The sequence below is a fragment of the Salvelinus alpinus genome, chromosome 13, assembly GCF_045679555.1.
Source record: "Salvelinus alpinus chromosome 13, SLU_Salpinus.1, whole genome shotgun sequence".
NCBI lineage: Eukaryota > Metazoa > Chordata > Actinopteri > Salmoniformes > Salmonidae > Salvelinus > Salvelinus alpinus.
The window spans coordinates 18,629,515-18,646,346 of record NC_092098.1 but is presented as its reverse complement, the minus strand read 5'-3'; the positions used below and the strand labels follow the sequence as shown (position 1 = coordinate 18,646,346).

The 16,832-nt window shown below is 41.6% G+C and overlaps 2 protein-coding genes across 4 annotated transcripts; both read right to left on the bottom strand.

Annotated features, from left to right (window-relative positions):
- Positions 1-4,019: 4,019 nt before the first annotated feature.
- On the bottom strand, positions 4,020-10,785 carry amer1 (APC membrane recruitment protein 1). 2 transcript variants are annotated; one of them, XM_071338354.1, is made up of 2 exons: positions 10,588-10,785; positions 4,020-9,736 (listed from the first exon to the last, which is right to left on the bottom strand). In XM_071338354.1, the coding sequence occupies exon 2, from the start codon at positions 9,725-9,727 to the stop codon at positions 6,944-6,946; it is 2,784 nt and encodes a 927-aa protein (XP_071194455.1). In that variant the 5' UTR covers positions 9,728-9,736; positions 10,588-10,785; the 3' UTR covers positions 4,020-6,943. The 2 variants fall into 2 exon arrangements, with proteins under 2 accessions (XP_071194455.1, XP_071194454.1); XM_071338353.1 differs by having other exon boundaries at positions 4,020-9,837; positions 10,588-10,781.
- A 2,904-nt stretch (positions 10,786-13,689) lies between these two features.
- asb12a (ankyrin repeat and SOCS box-containing 12a) lies at positions 13,690-16,139 on the bottom strand. 2 transcript variants are annotated; one of them, XM_071338360.1, is made up of 3 exons: positions 16,021-16,139; positions 14,377-15,145; positions 13,690-14,134 (listed from the first exon to the last, which is right to left on the bottom strand). In XM_071338360.1, the coding sequence occupies exons 2-3, from the start codon at positions 15,137-15,139 to the stop codon at positions 13,977-13,979; spliced, it is 921 nt and encodes a 306-aa protein (XP_071194461.1). In that variant the 5' UTR covers positions 15,140-15,145; positions 16,021-16,139; the 3' UTR covers positions 13,690-13,976. The 2 variants fall into 2 exon arrangements, with proteins under 2 accessions (XP_071194461.1, XP_071194460.1); XM_071338359.1 differs by lacking the exon at positions 16,021-16,139 and adding an exon at positions 15,473-16,012.
- Between the last annotated feature and the right edge of the window lie 693 nt (positions 16,140-16,832).

Sequence of the window (16,832 nt, the reverse complement as noted above, 5' to 3'; positions counted from 1 at the left end):
CAGGTTGAGAGCTTCAAGTTCCTTGGTGTCCACATCACCAACAAACTATCATGGTCCAAACACACTAAGACAGTAGTGAAGAGGGCACGACAAAGGCTATTCCCCCTCAGGAGGCTTAAAAGATTTGGCATGGGTCCCCAGATCCTCAAAAGGTTCTACAGCTGCACCATCGAGAGCATCCTGACTGGTTTCATCACCGCCTGGTATGGCAACTGCTCGGTCTCTCACCACAAGGCACTACAGAGGGTAGTGAGTATGGCTCAGTCATCACTGAGGCCAAACCTTCTCCCATCCAGGACCTCTATACCAGGCGGCGTCAGAGGAAGGCCCTAAAAATTGTAAAAGACTCCAGCCACCCTAGTCATAGACTGTTCTCTCTGCTACCGCATGGCAAGCAGTACCGAAGCGCCAAGTCTAGGTCCAAAAGGCTCCTTTTGGACCTAGACTCAGCGCATACTCAGCGCATGTCAGCGCATGTGACGTATAACATTTGATTTGATATCCACATAGGCCTATACACACTTCTCTAAATCCGGAGAACAACAAGAATAGTTCCTGTTTGCTGTGTCCCAACTCCTCTGGAGACTGCGAGGTTGAGCACAGTAGTTGGCCACAAAAGGTCTTGGATGATGGCCAGGCAACCTTAAGAGTAGCATTTCCCCTCATCTTAATGTGTTTACAGTTCAAGGAACACAAGGAATTACATAACTCAGGAAAATAGCTCTGCTCTCATGGTCTGGACACAAAAGACAGTTTCAGATAAATATGTTCAGATGAATACCTGTAATGTAATCATACTCAAGCTTTATGACATAGCCTACTAAACTGTGGTCAGGGTGTGACATTCACTTGATGAATTTCTGAGCATTTTTCCAGTGGCAACAGATTTGATGCCTTATCTTGTAGTTCCAGGTGTTTTGTCAACAACCACTCTGACTCTGACATACTATTTGTGAAGTAGGCTTCAAACAATCCTCGTTATGCCATATTATTAAATCTGCTCCTCCGTCTCACATTGCTACCACGTGCCACTGTAAATCCATGGAGCACAATAGCCTACATGGTTGTACAGCAAATGGGGAGGAATTTGGAGGCTTGCTTACAACAGATGAGACTGCAAACTGACCTTGATGCTCTTCTATTTCAGCACTGGCCAGCTCCAACCCAAAAATGCCATGAAATGGTCCAGGATTGTATGCTGCTGGATTCTTGTCTCATTTGCTGTTGTAAAGTTATTTGTCCGGTAGTGTCTCTTGTTCTAAATTATAAATTTTTTAAAATAGAAAACATATTTGAACATCTGTGTAAGCTCATGAGATCAGACTGGCTTGCCAGGCTAGGAGAACATAGGCAATCCATATAATGTAGATACTATAGGCCAGTGGTGGCTGCTGAGGGGAGGAAGGCTCAGATTAATGGCGGGAATGGAATGGTATCAAACATATGGTTTTCTTGTGCTTGATAACATTCCATTCACTCCATTCCAACCAGTATACTAAATTCCAGAAATTATTATGAGCTGTCCTCCCCTCAGCAGCCTCCACTGCTATAGGGCTACGTGAGGGAACATACACAATGTGCAACCTTCTCTCTATGCATCACTGTTCACCAGGGTTGGGGTCAATTCCATTTTAATTCCAGTCAATTCAGAAAGCAAACAAAATTCCAATTCAACATTTTCTTCATAGAAAAGCATTGAAGAGGATTTGCATGTCAGTGTACTTCCTGAATTGAAATGGAATTGACCCCAAACCTGCTGTTCACCAAACTAATTGATAAAAAATAACAGTAAATGCCAAACTTTAATTTTGTTGCATTCTTCATTGACAATAGATCAAAATTCTTCAAGCTCTGTCAAGACATTGGGGATCATGGTTAGACAGAAATTTTCAAGTCTTGCCATAGATTTTCAAGCAGTTTTAAGTCAAAACTGCCACATTCACTGTGTTCTTGGTAAGCAACTCCAGTGTAGATTTAGCCTTGTGTTGTAGGGAATTGTCCTGACGAAAGGTGAATTCTTCTCCCAGTCTAGTGTAAAGCAAACTGAAGCAGGTTTTCCTCTAAGATTATGCCTGTGCTTAGCTTCACCCCGTTTCTTTAATATCCTGAAAAACTCCCAGTATTTGCCAATGTCAAGCATACTCATACCATGATGCAAACCACCACCATGCTTGAAAATAAGGAGGCAGTTACTCATAAGGCTTTGCATTTAGGCCAAAATGTGTATTACTTTAGTGCCTTGTTGCATACAAGATGGATGTTTCGTATATTTTTCCCCCCACTATCATTTAGGTCATTATTGTGGAGTTACTAGAATGTTGTTGATCCATCCTCAGTTTTCTCCCATCACAGCCAATGTACTGTAGCTGTTTTAAAATCACCAGTGGCCTCATTGTAACATCCCTGAGTAGTTTCATTCCTGTCCTGCAGCTCAGTTCAGAAAAATGACTATCTTTGACGTGTCTGGGAGGTTTAATGCATAATCCACAGCATAATTAACTTGATCATGCTAAAAGAGATATTCAACGTCTGATTTGGTTATTGTTACCCATTTACCAATCACTGCCCTTCTTTATGAGGCTTTTAAAAATCTCCCTGGTCTTTGTAGTTGAATCTGTGCTTGAAATTCAATACGTGACTGAGGGACCTTACAGATGTATTATGTATGGGGGACAGAGGAAGGGTTAGTCATTCAAAAATCATGTCAACCCTTATTATTTCACACAGAGTGAGTCCATGTAACTTCATATGTGATTTATTCAGCCAAATTTTACTTCTGAACAAATTTAGGTTTGCCTAAATAAAGGGGCTTTATGCTTATGCAATGCCTATATTTTAGTTATTAATTTATGTATCTTTTCTTCCATTTTGACATTACAGTATTTTGGATAGTGTTGACAGAAAATGACAATTAAATCCCACTTTGTAACACATTAAAATGTGAAGAAATCTAATGGGTCTGAATACTTTTGCACGGCACTGTATATACTACATTAACACAAATATAAATGCAACATCCCCATGTTTCATGAGCTGAAATAAAATATATATTTTTAAATCCATACACACAAAAAGTGTATTTCTCTCAAAATGTTTGAGCAAATTTGTTTACATCACTGTCAGTGAGCATTTCTCATTTGCCAAGATAATCCATCCACCTGTTCAGAGGAGACTGCATGAATCAGGCCTGCATGGTTGAATTGCTGCATAGAAACCACTACTAAAGGACACCAATAAGAAGAAACACGTGCAATGGACATTAGACCAGTGGAAATCGATGAGTCCAAATGTGCAATTTTTGGTTCCAACCGCCGTGTCTGTGAGACGCAGAGTAGATGAACAGATGATCTCCGCATGTGTAGTTCCCACTGTGAAGCATGGAGGAAGTGGTGTGATGGTGCTTTGCTGGTGACACTGTGATTTATTTAGAATTCAAGGCCCACTTAACCAGCATGGCTACAACAGCCTTCTGAAGCGATACGCCATCCCATCTGGTTTGCGCTTAGTGGGACTATCTTTTGTTTTTCAACAGGACAATGACCTAACACACCTGCTGCATCAGATGACCTGGCCTCCACAATCAACTGACCTCAACCCAATTGAAACAGTTTGGGATGAGTTGGACAGCAGAGGGAAGGAAAAGCAGCCAACAAGCGCTCAGCATATGTGGGAACTTCTTCAAGACCGTTGGAAAAGCATTCCAGGCGAAGCTGGTTGAGAGAATTCCAAGTGTGTGCAAAGCTGTCATCAAGGCAAAGGGTGGCTACTTTGAAGATTCTAAAATATATTTAGATTTGATTAACACTTTTTTGGTTACACATGATTCCATATGTCTTATTTTATAGTTTTGATGTCTTCACTATTATTCTACAATTTAGAAAATAGTAAAAATAAAGAAAAGGCTGCATCTTACAATTACAATATAATACCATCCTAACAGTTTACAAGCACCGTCCTAGACTGTAGTTAACAACTTTCTGTAAAGAAAGTCATAAAAAAGACTAAAGGCTAGATACAACTTTTGTCGGTGACATTTTATTTTTAAACTCTGCATCGTTGGGAAGGGCTCTTAAGGAAGCCTTTCACAGTAGTCTACACAAGAGGTATTCTGCGCATGTGACAAATTACATTTGATTTTAAATGGACCACGTAGTTTACAGTACCTACCAATTCACAATACCTACCAATATGTGTAATAAGTGTTGTGTGTGGCCTAACTCTGGACTGAGCAAATGCAAGGCATACTCAGGCCTGAACATTTTAATGAAAGACTGCATTGGAGAGCCTCTATTATGACTGTTCACAAGATAACACAGTATGATAGAACAGCAACACAAATAAGGCTTATACAACACAGTGAAATACAATAGCTTATCAATAAAAACAACATACTTGCAGTAACAGACAATAATTATATTTTCAGTTATGTAAACATACTAGATGGTGTCTTTGGTGGCACATAACATGTATACCACATTTCAATACTAAGTGTAGAAGAGGTTTCATTACATTTTTGGGAATTTGCTTCGGAAAGTATTCAGACCCCTTGACTTTTTCCACGTTGTTCCGTTACAGCCTTATTCTACAATTTATTAAATTCAATGTTTTACTCAATCTACAAACAATACCCTATAATGACAAAACGAAAACAGTTAATTTTAATTTTAAATACCTTATTTACATAAGTAATCAGACATTTTGCTATGAGACTCTAAATAAAGCTCAGGTGCATCCTGTTCTATTGATCATCCTTGAGATGTTTCTACAACTTGATTGTAGAACACCTGTGCTAAATTTGATTGACTGTACGTGAATTTGAAATTCACACCCGTCTATATTAAAAGGTCCCACAGTTGACAGTGCATGTCAGAGCAAAAACCAGGTCGAAGGAATTGTCCGTAGAGCTCCAAAACAGGATTGTGTCGGGGCACAGGTCTGGGGGAAGGTACCAAAAAAATGTCTGCAGTATTGAAGGTCCCCAGGAACACAGTGGCCTTCATTACTCTTAAATGTAAGATGTTTGAAACCACCAAAACTCTTCCTAGAACTGGCCTCCCGGCCAAACTGAGCAGTAGGGGGAGAAGGGCCTTGGTCATGGAGGTGACCAAGAACCCGATGGTCACTCTGACAGAGCTCCTCTTTGGAGATGGGAAAACCTTCCAGAAGGACAACCATCTCTGCAGCACTCCACCAATCAGGCCTTTATGGTAGAGTGGCAGACAGAAATCACTCCTCAGTAAAAGGCACAAGACAGCCCGCTTGGAGTTTGCCAAAAAGCACCTAAAGACTCAGACCATGAGAAACAAGATTCTCTGGTCTGATGAAACCAAGATTGAACTCTTTGGCCTGAATGCCAAGCGTCACGTCTGGAGGAAACCGGACACCATCCCTACGGTGAAGCATGGTGGTGGCAGCATCATGCTGTGGGGATGTTTTTCAGCAACAGGGACTGGGAGACTAGTCAGGATCGAGGAAAAGACCTGATCCAGAGAGCTCAGGACCTCAGGCTGGGGCGAACATACACCTTCCAACAGGACAACGACTCTAAGCACACAGCCAAAACAATGCAGGAGTGGCTTCGGGACAAGTCTCTGAATGTCCTTGAGTGGCCCAGCCATAGCCTGGACTTGAACCCGATCGAACATCCCTGAAGACATATGAAAAGAGCTGTGCAGCGACGCTCCCCATCCAACCTGACAGAGCTTGAGAGGATCTGCAGAGCAGAATGGGAGAAACTCCCCAAATACAGGTGTGCCAAGCTTGTAGCGTCATACCCAAGACTCGAGGCTGTAATCGCTGCCAAAGGTGCTTCAACGAAGTACTGAGTAAAGGGTCTGAATAGTTTTATAAATGTGATATTGCCGTTTATTTTCATAAATTTGCACTTTGTCATTATGGGGTATTATGTGTAGATTGATAAAGGGAAAAAATGATTTAAATCAATTTTAGAATAAGGCTGTAACGTAATAAAATGTGGAAAAAGTCAAGGGGTCTGAATACTTTCCGAAGGCACTGTGTGTTTGTTACATTCAACAGGGTGTACCATATCCAGTTTTTCTTACTTTAATGGTGAAGTCTGCCTGCTGCTCATAGTCCACTGGCCTTACAGGCAGGGCTTTGAAGTGCACATTTGCAACTAAATATTTTGCTGTGCGACCTCAACCTGGAGTTTTAATTTGGGAGCACCAGTGCGACAAAATAAATTTCATTTCATTTTATTTGTATAATTTTTGTAATAAGGCTTATCGTTTCCCCGAGTCCAGATTCATTAAGAGTCATGCTTGCACCATTAATACAGCAAAAACTGCTTGTTTCTAGCCCAAAAAGTTCAAAAGAGCTGACCAATATTATCAGTGCAACGTTTGTTGTTTTTTTTGTCACAGATTGGGAGGCCGCATTTTACATTCATAAACCATGTCGCGGGACGTTCTAAAACTACTTGCGGACCGCATTTGTTTTACACCTTGTTCAGTCATGTTTGATACCTTATTAGCTAGCTAGCTAACAACCTGATAACAGTATATCCAAACATTTGGGGGCACAGAAAGAAAGGAAAAGGGATAGCTTCTTCAGGAGATCCATGATCATAACAATGAACGAATGACGTCTTGCATGTCATAACAAACTTGATGCTCTTAAAGAGACGGTGTACAACGTTAAATGTTAAAAAAGTGAATTTACATGATGTAGAGACCTAATATTCCACAAATGACTTAATTTTAAATGAGGTATTTAAATCAACATTTTTGCTTCTTATAATAAAAAAAAGTGTTTACAGTGTTTCATATTTGTTTCTAGGGCACAACATGTGCTTTAGAAGTAGCTAGGCTATACTGTATCTTAAACAATTTAAAAAAATCAAATTTCTGCTGTTCCTACATTTTATGTGGTGCTCCTGCATTTTAAAAATTAGTTTAGAGCCCTGCTTACAGAACTGCCAGACTCACAACCAAGGTTGAGGCATCTTATTGTGTTGATTGTAAGGATGAGAGCTAACGGTCGATGTGTAAAAAAGGGCCTCACCACCACCATCTGATGCCTTAACTGATCTCCCATAGGGGGCATGGGGCCGACAGGATTCTGATTGCAAAGGAAGATGAGATGGCCTATGTAATGGTCCTGTAATCTGAGAGATATAATTACAGGATACTCTGTCAGTCATTTTGCTAGCTGAGATCGGTTGAGATTTACAGTTTGGGACTCGACTGACAGGCTGACTGAATGATACCATGTGTCTGTTTTGAGTTTGATAGAGACTGTACGTCTGCTCTGTTCTTTTCCCATCTGCTCGTGGGTGCGTTACAGTCCCCTCAGTCTCTGGCTGCCATGACGGAAACATGATCTGCCTATTATCCCTGTTTTCTGAAGTGGAAATGTGTCCATCATTTTTGCGGTGAAGCGAGGACACTCTCTTCGAGTCCCTTTCAGTTCTAGGGCAAGACGCTAGTGCTGCCCCACTCCCTAAATACATGTCAGTCATCTCTAACTCCAAGCTCTCCGTGTCCAGGGATCTACTCCTCCTATTTAAGGCCAGAGGACTCGGCAGAGGAGCCAGTGGACTCGACCGATTGACTTGTGTAAGGCTAAGGTGACGTGGCAGGCTGGCGATTCCCCAAGTATTACTGAGGAGACTCTGTTCAAGGAGGTCAAACATTCGTAAGTCACATTCAGCAAACGCATCCTTTTGCAGGTAGCTTTCTTCAAACACTTCATAAGGCGACGTGATGTATTCCTCCTCCATTACCATATCCATCTGCTGGTCATATTCCCCCTCGTTATCCATGTCCACGACATCAAACGTGACAATGGCTGGGAGGGCTTGCATGTTTTGGGCAAAGGGAGAGTTTGACTCAGAGCCTCCCATGCTTTCAGTTAAATTTCTATAAACATGTGATTGTTTTGTGAAGTCCACTAGGGCTTGGGAGAAGCAAACTGTCTGGCCATCCTCCAAGTCATTCTTTGTTTCTTTAGATAGATCATGATTTCCTTTTAACAGTGGGGACTGTGGCTTGTTTTGCGCAGAGTCAATTTCTTGTGATTGACATGTTGAGGTAAAGGTGCCAAAAACGGCATCTGACAACTTAGGGTTGCCAAGCATTTTCTCCCTATTCCCAGTTAGCCTGTCCTCTTCAATTAGACCCGTTTCAGGAGCGAACACAGCATTTACATCTTCATCACCACACTGAGCTGACATGTCTAAAAACTCAAGTGGATCAGAGACGGGCAGCTTAGCTTTTTCAAAAGGTGGACTGATAAGACTGTCATCAGGCTCAAAAAGCTCATACAGTGCATCGCCACTATAACTGTCCCTTGGTAGTCTATCGGTCCTGATCCTGTCAACTTTGTCACGTCCGTCTTCATCTTGTCCTGGGGTGGTAGAGTCATAGTAACCCTCATCGCTGTTAGGAACTGACACTTGATTTTCGCTCTGTGGGGTCATGACATCCGAAGATGTAAGGGTGGTCTCTGTAACTCCAAGAGCACCATTGCTGTTGCTGCTGATGTCCATGGTATAGGAGCTAGATGGCTCTTCAGGTGTCATCCTAGGACTTTCACTGTGCTCTAGAAAGTCTTCTTCCTGGCTGTGGGTATAGCAAGCGTCCTCTGCAACCTCATTTTCCCAGAGGTTGTGGAGATAATCTCCGTCCACCTTAACAGGGGTGGCCATTTCTTCTCCTCCACCCTGGTACGTAACATAACAGGAACTCCTTTTGCCTGCATTTCGACTCCTTTCCCTTGAGACTGTGCCCTGAGAATCTGCAATACTGCCGTCATCTTGATCAGCTATTATGTCACCACAGCCAGTGAGCGAGTCAAAACTCTTTAGAGAGGCCACATCACCAAACATCAAGCTCATCTGAGATGAGCCAGTAGGCAGCTGGACGTTCACAGTAGACTCTAGGTTAGTCTTCGGGAAAGAATCTGGTTCTGTGTTTATATGGAGTGTCTCTACCATATCCTCACCTTTCTTCAGTTCCCCTATCAGAGAATCCAGACTCCCTTGTTTCACCAGGTCTTTCTCAGACACTATGACATCAACATTAATACATTCAGGAGCAATTGTCAAACAATTGTCAACGTTTGCCGAAACAGGCACATTGGATTCAGACAAACTGCCCAGGCACTCCGTGTCATTTTGGTCAATGATAGTCTGGGCAATAGGCACCTCTTTGTTGCAGACATGAGAATTCGAAACTATTTCATTTTTTTCAAAATCAAAATTTCTATTCTTCCTACAACGCCTGATGCTGTTAAAAAGTTCTCTCAAACCCTTTTTCTGCCGGGGGAGAGAGAATGACTTCTGATCACCAGTAGGGTGACCAAATTCCCTACAAGCCTTTCCAGCAGTATCTTTCTGGCTGTGGTACTCAAAATATCCTGCTGGGACATTTCCAATTCCCAGACTGTCCTCCCAGTCTGCCTTGCTAAGTCCATCATGAGTTTTACTCTTGCTGACTCCCTTCTTAGAGGACCACTTGTTCAGATTTTTGTTCCTTCCCCCAAAGAAGTTTGGTAAAACACAGATGCTTTTGCGTCCTCCAAAGAATCTTAAGGCAGTCCTCCTCAGTTTCCCTGATGGCTGATGCTCAAGGGGTACAGCATCAGAAATGTCAGATGGAGGCTTCACCTCAGTCTGTGAATCCTGGTCACCCATGGCCGTCTGCTCACAGCCAGCAGACAAATGCTTTGTATCACTTGCTGGCTCATTTCCGTCGCAGTGCTCCATGGCAACAATCTACAGGAAGGTGAAGTGAACAGATATGAGCATGATGGTATCACCATCAGGTGCAAAGACTGCTGGCAATCAATCTTCCAAAACCATTTGCTTCCATTTTTCTGAAATGTAGGACAAACAAAGGATTAGATTCTGTGCAAACAGTGATGGGCCTACATTAATCACTTTGGGCTTATTTACGGTGATTTTCTTTACATCAGATGAAATAACACACGTACAGGTAATTATCTATCTACCTTGCAAAGCGTTCAGAACAAGTGTTATGCTATCTGCATAGAAAGTATAAAGCAAACTGACCATTGATATACGTGCAACAGTAACAGCGAAATATAACAGACAGCAGGACATATCCTAAATTGTTTTAGCTTGGGATAGCTTTCAATGAATCACCTGTTTTTGAATCAACATCATTATGTATACTAATTGTTTATGCGATACACTACACGAGAAAACAGAGATGCGTGACGTTGACCAAGAAGTCGTCAGGTTGGGACCACAAAGCAATGTGTCGCTAGCAGTGGAAGCTAACTAACGTTACCTTGTGCCTGGCCCGCAAATCTAAAAGGATGTAGCACTATCGGCTGCCTAGGCTAGCTACCATCAAGTTATCGACCTAGCTAGCAATATTAAGAAAACGGAGTTGGTTGTTTTAACCTAGTTTGCTTGCTCTTCTTCAATTAAATAACATTTTACACCCTTAACTCGCTAGCAACAATGGCAATGCATGGCTGGAAAATACACGTTGACTAGCCTAGGAGACAAGCATTGTCTGCAAGCATTAAATTGAAGGGAAAATTTGCTATATTTCCAATAAGGGTTTATGTGGTTGGGGGATATATAAATGAACCGACCTTGTTGGGCTTCTACACGCCAGAATAACAAACAATAAATCCGAATCACTTTCTTCAGTCGTGGAACACAAACAGTCTTGAGCCTCTTGTTAATGTACGCATTGAATTCTGGTAGTTGTAGTGAGAGCGGGGTGTGTCCTGGGGTCCAAAGAGGATCTAGAGTATATATTGAGCGGCTTTGCCTCTTCCTCTCTGATTTATCTTTTACCGGTAGTTCTAGATTGCTAAAGACCATTTATACCCCCCAAATTCATTCAAAGAGGATGCTCAATCTAGAATCATTTTGCCAACAAAACATTTAGTAAATAGTTTCCTGACTGACAATATATTTCCTTTGACATTGTCACACTTACATGGCTAATATAGCTCAATTGAATTGTTAGTACTGGAATATGTCATGCTCTATATAGCTTCAGTTACACCCTCCGTCAATAATATATATATACACACACATATACACCCACACACCGAGTGCACAAAACATTAGGAGCACCTGCTTTTTCCATTACAGACTGACCAGGTGAACACTAGAATCCCTTCTTCTTCTGTGGGTTTTATGGCAGACTACAAACCAAAAGCATGTATTGCTGCCACCAACTAGATGGGTTTAAATCAAAACAAGGTAAAAAGAAAACCGATACGTGATATGGAAACTAACTTAATCCACCCAAATAAAAATGTACATTGACAAAACAAAACTCCCATTTCACCCTTATTTCAATTCTCCATATCTCCCTTCTCAGGTTCTAGAGTACGGCTTGTGAAAATATTCCATGTAACTCCTTTGCTGAGAAATCTTTCGGCCCCAGGAACCGCTCTGCCTCTTCCACAATGATTTCTATCTTCCTGGACCTTCTCTCCACCTTGGCAGTGCCATTTATCACCATAGCTATAAAGACAACAAAGTCCACCTTCTTAACCTTTAAAAAGTCAGGATCCTGCTGGTGAAAGTCAACCCCTGCAGCCAGCAGTGAAGGCCTATCCACCACCATGGACTCTTCAAGTGCATCATTCACACCCTCAAACCCTTATAACAGCAGCTGCATATGATATGCTCTGGACAGCCCTGACTTTGGCCACCTCATTCTCTTTCACCCTTGTGGGGCATTTGAAAGATGTGGCTTCATGGTTCCCACCACAATTGCAAAGTCACATTTTCATCACTTTTATAACACATATGATCTTTTCCACAACTTGTACATCTCGGCTTCTCCCTTCTGCAAACACTTGCCACATGACCAAAAACTTTAAAATGATCACACTGCATTGGTCTTGGGATAAATGCTCTAACTCTGTAGTTAATATACCCTAACTGCACTTGAGTAGGGAGAGACTCCATATCAAAAAACAAAAGAACAGATAGGTTTAACTTTTTCTTTATTCACCACACAATTCATCCGACGTACATCAATCACTCCAGGAATATTTTTTCTCTCTTCAAAATCTACTTCCCACCAGACATAATCCCCTTGAGGGGTGCCTTGTTCCTAAGAGACACACACAACACTTCAAACTTATCAAATTGGGTGAGAGACGCAGCACACGTTTCTTCTGATCCGCAGAAACACAAACGAATCAAAACCAAAACTCTTGATCCTCACAGCCTTATCTCTACCCACTCTCTCCACCAGTTTGGATATCTCAAATGGATTCAAGCTTGGTAATTCGATCAGCTGCTCCTCATTTACAAACCGTACTACTACAATATATGAAGTAACATTCTCACTGTACTCTACTTTGCTCCGTTTTCCTTTCTTTTGGACAATTTTCCAATTCTCCTTGATTCTAGGCCATTAGATTCAGAATCCACTTCATCATCCGCGTCCGCCATCTTTACAGCTATGATCCCTTATCGATGGCACCTGTTAAATTCACTTCAAATCAGTGTAGATGAAGGGGAGGAGACTGGTTAAAGGATTTTTAGCACGAGACAATTGAGACATGGATTGTTCCTAAGGGCTGCAGGTAGCCTAGTGGTTAAGCACATTGGGCCAGTAACCGAAAAGTCACTGTTTTGAAACCCCGAGCTGACTAGGTGAAAAATCTGTCGATGTGCTCTTGAGCAAGGCACTTATCCCTAATTGCTCCTGTAAGTCGCACTGGATAAGAGCGTCTGCCAAATGTATACAATTGTGTATGTCTGCCATTCAGAGGGTGAATGGTCAAGACAAAAGGTGTGCCTTTGAACAGAGGATGGTAGTAGATGCCAGGAGCACTGGTTTGAGTGTGAAGAACTGCAGCGCTGCTAGGGTTTTCACACTCAACAGTTTCCTGTGTGTATCAGGAATGGTCCACCACCCAAAGGACACCCAGTCAACTTGACACAACTGTGGGAAGTATTGGAGTCAACATGGGCCAGCATCACTGTGGAAGCTTGACACCTTGTAGTCCATGTGTAACAGTTTAACTTTACGTCCGTCCCCTCGCCCTGGGCGCGAACCTCTGCACACATCAACAACAGTCACCCACGAAGCGTCGTTACCCATCGCTCCACAAAGGCCGCGGCTCTTGCAGAGCAAGGGGAACCACTACTTCAAGGTCTCAAAGCGAGTGACGTAACCGATTGAAACGCTATTAGCGCGCACCACCTCTAACTAGCTAGCCATTTCACATCCGTTACACTCACCCCCCTTTCAACCTCATCCTTTTCCGCAGCAACCAGTGATCCGGGTCAACAGCATCAATGTAACAGTTTAACTTTACATCCGTCCACTCGCGAACCAGGGACCCTCTGCACACATCAACAACAGTCACCCACGAAGCATCATTACCCATCACTCCACAAAAGCCGCGGCCCTTGCAGAGCAAGGTGAACCACTTCTTCAAGGTTTCAGAGCAAGTGACGTCACCGATTGAAAGGCTGCTAGCGCGCACCACCTCTACCTAGCTAGCCATTTCACATCGGTTACACATGCCCTGACAAATTGAGGCTGTTCTGAGGGCAAAAGGGGTGCAACTCAATATTAGGAAGGTCTTCCTAACATTTTGTACACAGATATTTATATATAAGTGTAAAGCACCTTGCACATAATTATATAATACTTTATCATACATAAAGTACGCACAATGTTTAAAAATAAAAACATATTTTCTGATACAAAATTAGTTCAAGACATTTTAATGGTTGTCATTTCTACTGTACATTGTATTTTATGCTGACATTGCAGTATTACAAAAAAAATCCCACATATATTATGGAAGAGGGATAAAACAAGAAAATGAAAAACATGATTGCATCATTTATTGAAAACATTGAGAATAAACAGTACACAACTATTCTCAAATGCAGGACAACAAATGTGTACTATTTCAACATCACTATGAAATGTTTTGCAAAAAGTAAGCATCATGTTTCATGTAGCAAAAGCATAGGGACAATATATGCTTTCTCAGAGATGCATAGCAATTGCTGGGACTGATTTATATTGCAAGAAGTTTATCATGCTTGATGGCATTTCCAAATGGTCAATGGACTGGATTCTGTTGATCTTCCTGAGGTATGCTCGGATGGCAAGTCGGCACTGTGATACAAGGGACTTGGGAAAACCTAGCAAAAATAACAATTGCATTTGAGTTAGAGTTAAAAAATACTTTTAAAAAACATACACAGATTCAATAGTCTATTCAAATAGTCAAATGCTGCTCTGTCAGCAAAGCAGTTCAGTACTGTATTGTCAAGTAGCAATTCAACAAACAAACAAAAACAGAGATGCTTGTTTAATGTCAATAAAAACATTACCAGAAATCAATAGAATACCAAGGTCATCAACAGCATAACTCCTGCATTACCTCTTTCTTGCAGCAGCAGCTCCACCGCCTCATTCTGCTTTGTGGACTTTTCTATGATGAGAGTGGGGAGGTAGACATTTGCACCAAAGTCAATCAAAAGTTGGATGTACTCCACCCCACAGCCATGTCTGAGGCACATTTCAAGCACGGTCTTAGGCTGCTTGATTTTACTCAGTAGTTTTGCATCTGTGCAGTTGTAATTTGGATCAGCCCCATAGAGAAGTAATACTTTAAAGCAGTCTAAGTGTCCATACACAGCAGACAGATAGAGGGGACCACTAGAAACACTGGCACTTGATGTAAACAGCAAGACTTTGGATCTGGAGTTGACCTCAGCACCATGTTTAAGAAGTTGCTTCAAAATCTCAACATCCCCTTCCCTGGCTGCAGTCAGGACCGGAGAGCAGTTGTTATACAAGCTGCCATTGGGGTTAGCACCTGCCCTGAGGAGGGCTAAAACACAGTTGAAGTATTTCCCACAGACAGCTGTGAAAAGTGGGGTCTGAGCCTTCACGTCTAGACAGTCCACCTCTGCTCCGTGGGCCAGCAGAACCTGCAGACACCTGAGATGACCTTTAGATGCAGCCATTCGTAAAGGTGTTCTTGGGATACCCCAGCCGCTCCTACAGTTGATGAACTTTCTGTACTTTTCTTGAGAGAGCAGTTCATCAAGGAGTCTGTCATCATTGTTGGACACTGCCTGATGGAGCAGTTGACCTTCACCGTTGTCTTTTTCTTCTAGAATTTTTTTTAACTGGATCATAGAAATCTGTTTCGAAACAAGAAAGAAAAACACCATAATAAAAGCAATAATATCCATAATACACACACTGTTGGTTATACAAAATGATGAGCATCAACTAGTTATACTGGTACCATTTATTTGTTGTTAAAAGGCTGTTGATAGCTAGCTAACATTACCTAGCTAACGTTAGCTATTTTTCTATGACGAAGGATACGGCAGACATTTGCACCAAAGGGAATCTAGCTAGTTAACGTTATGTACAACAATAGATGGTATAATCTTTGACAATAACTAAAGATTAGTATGTTTGCTAGCAAATAACTATAAACACGAACTGCTGAAGAAGCTAACCTTAGTTGACTTCCTGACTAACAATCCATATCCGATTATTTCTGTGAGCACAGAGATCATTTTAAGCCAAACACGAACCCTTTCCCTAACCTTATTATCCTAACCTGCTACGTTAATTATCCTAACCTGCTGCGTAAATTATTCTAACCTACTACGAAAAAGTAACTTCCGGTCGTAGCTGTCTTCCACCTAGTCAGAACGGTGTCCACTAGTTACCACAGCCACAAAGTCAAAATGGTCTAAATCGTCAAAATTCATGAAAACAAAAAAAATATTTTTGGTATTAATTTAAGATTAGGTTTAAAATCACATTTTAAAAGAGGCCAGTCAAAACCGTTAATCACCAAGCGTTGCTACCTTACTAGCTAAGTTGGCTAAGTTAGCTAGCTAACTAATACATACCTATGCTAATCGATGCGGCTGTGTTATCTAGCTAGCTAGGGACAAGTCAACAACACAGAGAAACTCATATTGTCTTTGTCAATACTTGCAAGACGAGACAATTTTCAAACAGTGACATGACTATCTAACGGGCAAACATTTGTTACCTTGACAGATGAACAACAGTCGATGTAGTGCTGGGCTGGGCCGTGTCGCGGAGACAGCAGTGAGCGCCCGCAGTGAGCGCGCGCATTCAAATCAAATCAAATTTTATTGGACGAGTCGCGTACACATATTTAGTAAATTATAAACAGTGCAGTAACAGTGCAACAGTGCAGTAATAGCTGACAATACATGCAAATCCCATAAATAAAAATAATGGAATTAAGAAATATAAGAACGAACAATGTCAGAGTCCGGAATATAAATATATATATCTATATGATGGTGTGTATAGACATTATGGGCATTATATGAATAAAAAAAGATGCGTACCGCCGTAGTTATAAAGGATAGGCCTTGACTAGAATACAGTATATACATATGAAATGGGTAATACAGTATGTAAACATTATTAAAGTGACCAGTGTTTAATGACTATGTAATGTACATAGGGCAACAGTTTCTAAAGTGCATGATTGAGTACAGCCAGCTAGCAACAGTGACTAAAGTTCAGAGCAGGGTCCTGGGCAGCAGAGCCGCAGGAAGTAGGGGTGCTGAGGGTGAGGGTGAGGGTGATGCAGCACCGCCTGAAAAATTTGGAATAAAAACATAAAAGAATATAACCCCCCCCTTCACAAAACTAGTGCACTGGGCATTTGTTAGTCCTCTATTAGCAGACCGATACAGCAAAAATGTATTCTACCCCCCCTAATAAATATACATAAATACATTATTTTATGTCAGAAAATTGCATCAAACATGAAAAGAGTTGCACATAGTCCATTTGGCCTCGCCACTGTTGTCATCTTTGTCCACT